Consider the following 9,114-nt stretch of genomic DNA (forward strand, 5'->3'; position numbering starts at 1 on the left):
ACATACCTGTTATAGATTACTTTAAGTATTGTCAATGTCCAAACACCGCCAGTCACAGGTCGTTTAATGTATTTTGTCTGTAATCTCACATTGCAGGGAAACTTCCAACAATGTTGCACATTCCATAAGTGCTCTAAATCAATCATGATTAACTACGAACTTTTCATATTATTAAGTTCTGAAAAACAAGATGCATATTATCACCATAGATAGTACAACAAAATCTTATATCTTCACATCTTCTTCACCCCCTTCAATTTTAGTATAATAATATAGTTAATTCATAAGTCCTTATTACTTAGAAGCATATGCTACGAAATTCACGTTGAATATGTGTCTTGTAGAGTATCTTGTAGGCTATTTTTTTATACCCTAATTTGAGGTTTAAAGTATAACATTTAGTTTTATCAAAGGATATCCCTCCCAATTCAATGTAGTTTGGGATGAGAAACGAAAAAGATTTTCAGTAGTGATGATTAAGGATCATGAGGGTGAAAAGTAATGAGTAGTGCACAGTTCATGTTAATAAGAGGTTCCTATCATGCTTGTAGCAAAATCAAACATATGATTAAGTTGAACTAGCGTTGAAATTGAGGAGTGCAACTTTGCTTTCGGTAGAGTGGGCCATAAGAAATCCATAGTTACACGTGCTTAATGTTTATACTATTTCACCTATAGGGTGAACAACATCTAGTTCCCATATCTTGTGAGATTTTTCCTATTCTCATAAATAGAATAATAATATTTTTATCAACCTATGTAGATGCATGTTTTAGTCGTATCCATTTTGAAATCAATGTAGGTTATGAAGCCAGAAGATAAATCTCTTTTTATTTCTCTACCACCCAAAAACTATGTCTTCTCTCTACTTTCCCTAACCCTAGTCATTGTCGCATCCCTTCCCTACCAATCAAAACCTCTTTTGTTATCATTTAGCTGTTGTTGGTGGTGGTGCAATAAACTTTGAACTCCGCACCACTGATCCACCTCTCATGGATTAGATTGAATCTCTCCAATTACTTTCACCTCTCTCTTAATATACCTCTCATGGAGACACCGGCCTCTATCTTAAACTATATTTTCTCTCTCTGAATCTGTCTCACATGGGATTGATATCTTAGATTCTTGTGGGCTTGAGTCGGGATCGAGAGTTAGTGTCTAGTTCCAAAATTTTAAGCTAGTTATGGTGTTTTCTCTGGTAAACTGAGAGTTGAGGGGTACCTTATGATATACTTTTGGAGTATGATGGACCAATAACTTTTGATTCGAGATTGGGGGTTAGTTTCTCAACTCAAGTTTCAAGTTTCTGATGGACCAATAATAGTTTGTAGTTTCTATCTGTCGGTCTCTGTTCTTCTTGTGCAGAGACTTTGCTAATAATAATAATTGCTGTTAGAAAAAAAGTTCTGAAGCCAATATTATTCTACAAGAACTACATGATTTTTACCTAAATTTTATGTTTTTCCAGATAAGAACATTAGTCGTCCCACCATTTTGACATGTCCTAAACTATTATTATGTCAACATCTTTGAACACGTCTTCTTATATTTTCTTGCTGAGATTATCAATATTTAATTAATTAATATTGTGTTGCAGAAATATCATCACAAGAAGATGCGCCTTACAAAGCGGTCCCTGAAAGCAGTGGAGGAATATGAGAAAAAAATCAAAGTGAGTACACTCTTTGAATATATAAAACTTCATCATCTATACTATATGCATGTTTAACCTTTTAGGTTTTTTTTACTAAATGTTTAACCTTTTCAGTTATTATAGATAATACGATACCCAAAATATTTTAAGAAAGATTACTAAAAATAATATGACACCAAAATATTTAAAGAAAGATATGCTAAGAATAGAAAAGAAGAACCACGTACTAATCCAAGTAGTCTCAATAATATTTAAGACATTTTTAAAGATTAAATATTAGAAATTCAATTTTGACATTTTTTAAATAAAGAAAGTTTATTTTGACTTGACTTTGAACGATTATTTTATTTATAAAAACAAAAGTTCATAACGAACAAATTTTTATAGTTTCTTTTAGCTTTGAATTTCAATGCAATATATGCTTTCTTATTGAAATAAAAGTTCTTATTTCAAATGGATTTTTTATTATTTTTTTGTCTTTTGTTTTAGTTTTTGAGTTTTTTTTATTTTTTGTAACAAAAATTGTTTTCCAAAACATGTAATATTATTTTGTTTTTAAATAAAAAAATAAGAAATTATATTATAAAAGAAAATAACAAAAAAATATTTTTAAAATATAAAAAAATGGATATATAACTTTTACTTAGTATTTTTATTTTTATTTTTAATTTAGGGAAGATTGAAAGTATTATTAATTAAAATAACACTGGTGATTATCTTAAAATTGTTTCTGATGAGATTCAAACTCTTATTCTTGAGTTTATAAGATTAAAATCTGACTATTAAGTGACACCTCTTGGACAATATTTTTTAAAATTATTAAATAACTTTATAGAAAAAATGCCAAATTGCTCTAGAGATGTATTATATATATTGGAAAAAAGCAAAGGAAAGATTCACATATACTTGATTTATTTTGAAATTTTAGCATTATTCATCACTAATAATTCTATATGCAGTTTCAAGTTTTGATATTAAAATTTTGGAATTTTATTTTACAATATAAAACTATATATACTTAATTACTAATGTATTTTTTTACACAATGTAAATCTTTCATTAGTAAACATGTTCTTTTATAGTTGCATTTTTTTGTTGGGTTAAATCAGTGATTTTATCCCTATAAATATATTCAATTTCGTTTATAGTCCTCATAAAAAAGTGACATATTTTTGTCCCTATAAGAAATTTCAGCATGTAGTTTTAGTAGCTGCTAAATTAAAATGTGTTTTTTTTTTTTTTTTTTTAAACTAAGAGAAAATGACAATAGAGGGAATAGGGGATGTCCAACTAAGTTTGTAACCTATTCTAAACCTTTTGTCAAATGCTCATATAAATTATTAAATACATAAAAATTAAGGGGACGTAAAACCTAACTGAGTCGGTCCAAATGAATCAACCCCTATATGGTAATACAACCAATAAGAACAACATATTGGATCCCATCCTAATCAATTCAAACAAAATAATTGGTTTTATAGCTTGGCGAATGAACCGTTTGTCAACACTAACTGATCATGTACGATTAACTCCCTACTACATCGGTCTTGTGTCCAACAAAGATGAACCAGGATATCACGAGAGTCCGAATTCACTAACCAACTAACCTCGAATAGAGGATGACAATAGAGGCAAACTCACAACCTCGAAACCTGCAGATCTCAACAAACCTGGAGAACAATTAGAGAGTCTAGGAACGAGAACACCAACCTGACACAACAACACCTGCTTAACAGGCCCTCTCGAATTTTCTAGCAACCTATAAAACTTGAAATTTTTAATTGATGGCGGTGAACCTAATCGTCAAGATGATAATGAATCCAAAACCAAACAACTCATAGTGATCAACAACTGCAAGCTAACATCGCCATTTCTGGAAAAACGATTTGAATCTTCCAACGCGTGAACTATGCTAGAAACAAACACACAACATTGTACCTGATCCACCATGAAAACATGAAAGAGGCCAAGAGAGTCGTTGAAGGAAAACCGGATCTGAGAACATAACTAAAACTTAATATGAAATTGGAGCATGTTAAGCATCAACACAGATGAACAAATCTCCAAACAAAAAAATAACGCACGTTTACGAAACTATCTCTCATCACATAACACATGTGAGAGTTTGGAGCACTCACGGCAGTAGCAGTGACACTATGTAGGTGCTGCTTCTAATTAAAATGTGTTTAATTATGCTTAAACTTTTCAATGTTTGAATAATTTTTTACATACTTTTTCAGAAGATTATAAAAAGTTTTTCCGCAAAAAAATTAGCTTAAATTTTTCATAAGGACCAAAAGATGTCACTTTTATTATGAAGACTAAAAACAAAATTCGCTGTATTTATAGGGACTAAAGACTTATTTAACCTTTTTTTTAGTACTTTCTAGTATGTTTGCTTATCAGGTTCAACATTTTTAATTATAGTTACAACTTATTGTGAATCATGGACTGAAGTGCATTTCTATAGCCTCTGATGCGGTTGTTGTTGCTAATTGTATTAATTTCAAATGTTGTATTGCTGCCATTTAAACTATCATTTTAGATTGTAAGATGTTGATGAACCAATTAGATTTTGTCTTTGTTTAGTTATGTTAGAAAGAACTTGAATAATGTAGCTCATGAACTAGTAAGCTTATCCAAAAGCATTCACTCTAAAACTTGGTTGGGTTTATCCCACATCAGCTCCTAACTACTATATGTAACACTAATTTTCAGCTTCAATGAATTTCATAGTTTATCATATAAAAAATTGATTATTTTGAAAATTTAACATCGTCATGTTTTGAGTATTAGAAATTTATGGAAATTCTTAGTTATGCGTAACATATACATTTTATTATTAATCATAATAAAATATGTACTATCAATATATAAATTTGGTAAGATAACATCTTAATATCATTTTTATAATTCTACTTTAAAAAATTTCAGGAGAGTCTTGCAGAGAAACAAAAAGAAGATGAAAATATACCAATCTGTGTTGAAGAGTTTATGGCAGAAGCCCACTACAACTTACTTCACTACTTTGACCAATAGAAGTTTGGTTTATATATTGCTATGATTTCAATAAGTCTCCTTTGGTTAAGGTGACACAAAACTCAAATATTTTGCTTGAGAACAACAATATTTGTTTTTTATTTTTTTATTTATTTTTATATATTTAATGTTGGATCTTGTTATTTTTGGTGGATATGAATGTAAGTTATTGTTCACTTTTAAATTCTTAGTTCATAGCTATTGTGGTGTGTTTGCCTCCTCCGACCGAGTTTAGGTTGAATTAGTGGGTACATGAAATGAAATGACATTATATCAGACGCCCAAATAAGCATTGAATGGGTGGATACTTAAATGAATAATGAAAGGTGCATTATTTGTTGGTGACATTTTGTACGAAGACTCGATGAGATGGCTCCTGATACCTATATTAAGTAGTATGGCATTCGCGATGCGGTTTTGATCCAAAAATTCATCAACTCCAAAATAAAAATCATATGGGGTTCGGTACTGTTTGAGTGGTGCTATATGACACGACACCCTTCCCCATGAATTTGTACGATAAACGGATACACACGTTTTTTCAATCAATAGGCTTGAATATTGATACTAGTTTACCCGTTTTAAAAATAAAACAATAAACTAAATGCTAAAAGTGTAATATCCCAAAATTAGAAACTAATTGCTGTCTTTTTGGTAGTGGTCGGGGTTTTAATTCCGAACCTTGCATATTATATGCATTGCTCCAACCAACTGAGTTAAGCTCACGAGGATTACTAATTGTTGCTAGTTAATAATAATAAATATTTAGAAATAAAATAGAAATGCGAGATATAAATGGCACTTTAGTAATTGAACCTATTGAGAGGGTAAAAAAAAAGGGGGTATTTTAGCATCACACATATTTATACGATTGAAAACCTAGAGAAAAGTAGATTGAAGATAGAAGAATATTTAAGGTTGGGTTCATGGAGTGAAGATAAAATTGGATAGAAAACAGTAATTGATGAAGTTAGAAGAACATTGAAGCTTGAATCATCAATTCCAACCTAGAATTAGAGGTGAGTTTCCCTTCCCTCCTTCCTCATTATTTTAGGATTAAGGGTTTCAATAAGGAAAAGGAAAATCATGATAATAATATTTTGTATACATGTTGATGGTAAAGGAGAAGAAGCTTATAAATTATACGGCAATGAGATGAAATGCTAATATAGGTTCAGTTCTTATGCTTTTTATATCTCTTGGTCTTGCTCTTATTTATTATTGTCAACTGTGTTTTGGGTATACTCACACTCATGAGAAGTTGCAAACACGATGATGAATGAACGAAAAAACTAATAAATCTGATGATCATATTATGAAATCTAATTTATGTGAATGTCCTTTTTGGGAATACTTTGTGGGTAGTGAATTGTAAGTGGTGTGGTTTGCCCATGTCCGTGGGGCGCTTGTCCTAAACGGGCCAACTCTACACATTTTATATCGTTGCGTTGATGATGAACAGTTGTGTTTGTTGGTGATGTTTGGATGATGCTCATTCAGTTAAGATGCCTATAACATGTGTCTCAAAAGGTCTGATTTACCATCATATCTCATTAATGTGCCACGCTTCCACATAAGGATGCAATGGCGATGATTGAATTTGCTCTTTCGAGACGTTGATTCAGTGATATGATTGGGGATTGTTGGATTGACAACCTATTGTTTCCCTTTATCTTCTACCATTGGATCTTGAGGTTTGGAATTTTGAGATTTCCCTTTTTCTTGCAATCACATGTTTCCCTTTTTCTTAGAGCCGACACTTTCGGTGTTATTCGATTGTCCCATAGAATACTAGACATTAGGCGCCAACCTGATAGCAACAGGTGTTACAACATTAACTACATTAGGCACCGCGCTGTTTTTTCCACAAATTTCAGAACTTGAATTTGTGATCTTTCAGTCACGTAACAACAACTTTACCGTTGTGCGAAAGCTCCCCATACAACATTCATTCCATTGCATAACAAAATTTAATTCAACTCAATCATCTGATATCTCTTTCACTTACAAGTGAAACATATAAATACTTTTACCCAAACAAAGTCATTTAATATATAAGCCATTGTAATTGTTCAATATCTTCAGAATTACATAAATAAAAGTTTCATTATAATATTTAGATTTTACCAAATAGACAAGTCTCAAATTATCTAAATGACATGACAAGTCTCCAATTATCAAAATGACATAAACAATTGTTGTGCCACAAACACGATTGAGATGATTTGCTATGATGAATCTTCATTTCCTACCTCTGAAACTGAAGCTTCACTTCCTTCCTCTGCAACCGACGCAAAAAATACATTAAAAAAAAGTTTCCACTTTTCCAATTATTGTTTCCGTAACACATCAAGAATTCAACAACATAATAATTAAAAAAATCACCAAATATAGCATTTGCAAACAAATTTATCACTTTTTCTAATTTTCTTTCCATCATACGTCAACAACATTCAACTACACTATTATTCAGAAACTCACATGGAGTTTGAAAATAACTATCACATGAATATCATTTCAGTCTTATGTAATATAAAACATATCTGATACTTAAGTAGAACAATAAGAAATTTGGCGGAACAATATAACAAGTACGTACTTTATAAGTTCTTGGACAACCAAATCAAGTCAGGTTAACTTTTCGACTCTTATTTCCATTCCTGAAAATGTAAACAATTTTTGTAAGTATAATTGTCAAAGGAGACTTCAGAAAAACACAAACCATTTAAACATGTCATTTTCCGCCTACGAGTCAAAATCAATATAAATAGATCAGAAACCTCGACCAAGCACAGCGTTTAAATCCTTAAAAGTAGTACAAAGATTGGTCATTGTTATCTTACATACTTCCAATAGGCAGATAAACACAAACCAGAAATATGCACAATGTTGTTATACAGCAAGACAAATTTTGAATTAAAAAAAAGGATGAGTCTCACCGACTGTTTTGATGGTTTTGTCAACTTTTTCTGATCTTCAAAATCTCTATCAGAGTCAGTAGCTGAGCTATCCTGATCCACATTCTCAGAGTGCTTTGGCATGCCATTCGGGTCCAATGAATCAACTTCTCTTGTGTTACCCTGCAAATCTCTATCAGAGTCAGTAGCTGAGCTATCCTGATCCACATTCATCTGAGTTAAATTCTCTTGTTTTTCAACTTCAGGAAACTTGTTAGGTCTCGTCCTTGAATTTGAGAATGCACGAGTAACTGGAATATGAGTAACTTTGGCAGCTGCCTTAGTTATGTTCCTATTTGTGGCAGAAGGTGGATTTGGAACATGAGTAGTTGGAATATGTGTCGGTTGAGAAACTTGAACCGGACACACATTGGTATTGGGGAAATCATGGCTCCAAGTAGGCCCTTGGTGAGCTGGTGAGAACATCCGTGATGTTCGTGGTGGTGATGAAAATGGTATTCCAGATGCTGAACTTGTACCACGATGGATCCTTTTTCTGTCATTCATCTTACTATTTCTCAATTTAGGCCGTGAGATGATTCCTTTAGGATTGGTTCTTGCTATAATATGCTCCGGAATATTTGAAATAGCATTTCCGCTGACACCAAGGCTTTGATTTTGGAGTGTTTCATTACTGTGAACCTTCACTGGTTGGATCATATTCACGGTGGATATCTGCAATTGCGAACCACCTTGGTGTTTCATTTCAACTTTTCCACTTAAGCCGAACTTGATTAGCTTGCCACTAGAATTGAGTGACAAACCATTGAAGTTATGCTCCATGTTGTAATTTCCTACCCCCTTCTTCTCCTCTTCAAGCAAGGAACAAGATTTACCAATCATATCTTCATTTGGCGCCTTATAGGTCCTTGAACTTGCATCTCGGTCCGTAGCTGAAGGCTGAGAAGATTCAGATTTAACCACTTCTGTGTTTATGCTATTAATCCCCTCCTCTTGAAATGCAGAAAGTGGTCTCGAAAGTTCAACATCAGGAGAAAAATGCACTTTAGTCGTGTCGCCTTTATCAAACTGAATTAAATTATCATCAGAGAATGAAACCTTGGACAATGATTTACACTTCTTCACTGGCTGCTTTGATTTCTCTTGTTTGGCACATGATTTCAAGATATTCTGTACAGCTACTTCTCCTCGAGTATTTTCAATAGGACAGACCTCTTTTCTCTTGTGCATGTTCTTGGCAATGTTTTCATCATTTGTATTTACTTTCAAGTTTGCAGTTCCTTCATCAGGTCCAGGTTTAGACTTCTTTGCTAGGTGGTTTAAAATCTTTTGTTTGGCACATGATTTCAAGAAATTGTGTACAGCTATTTCTCCTGGAGAATTGATCACTGAATTTTGCAACTTTACCTTAGCAGCATCTTCCTGAAACATATAAAGTGAATCAACTCAATTAAGCATATCATCTCTTATCATAAATTATGTTTAATGACAAATAAATTAGGA

At 32.3% G+C, this 9,114-nt stretch overlaps 1 protein-coding gene across 1 annotated transcript; it reads right to left on the minus strand.

The window, feature by feature from the left end:
• Positions 1-6,567: 6,567 nt before the first annotated feature.
• LOC120579554 (uncharacterized) lies at positions 6,568-8,841 on the minus strand. The gene is made up of 3 exons (XM_039831979.1): positions 7,633-8,841; positions 7,293-7,353; positions 6,568-6,974 (listed from the first exon to the last, which is right to left on the minus strand). The coding sequence occupies exons 1-2, from the start codon at positions 8,839-8,841 to the stop codon at positions 7,342-7,344; spliced, it is 1,221 nt and encodes a 406-aa protein (XP_039687913.1). The 3' UTR covers positions 6,568-6,974; positions 7,293-7,341.
• Between the last annotated feature and the right edge of the window lie 273 nt (positions 8,842-9,114).

This window comes from Medicago truncatula, chromosome 3 (assembly GCF_003473485.1).
Source record: "Medicago truncatula cultivar Jemalong A17 chromosome 3, MtrunA17r5.0-ANR, whole genome shotgun sequence".
NCBI classification, from domain to species: Eukaryota; Viridiplantae; Streptophyta; class Magnoliopsida; order Fabales; family Fabaceae; genus Medicago; species Medicago truncatula.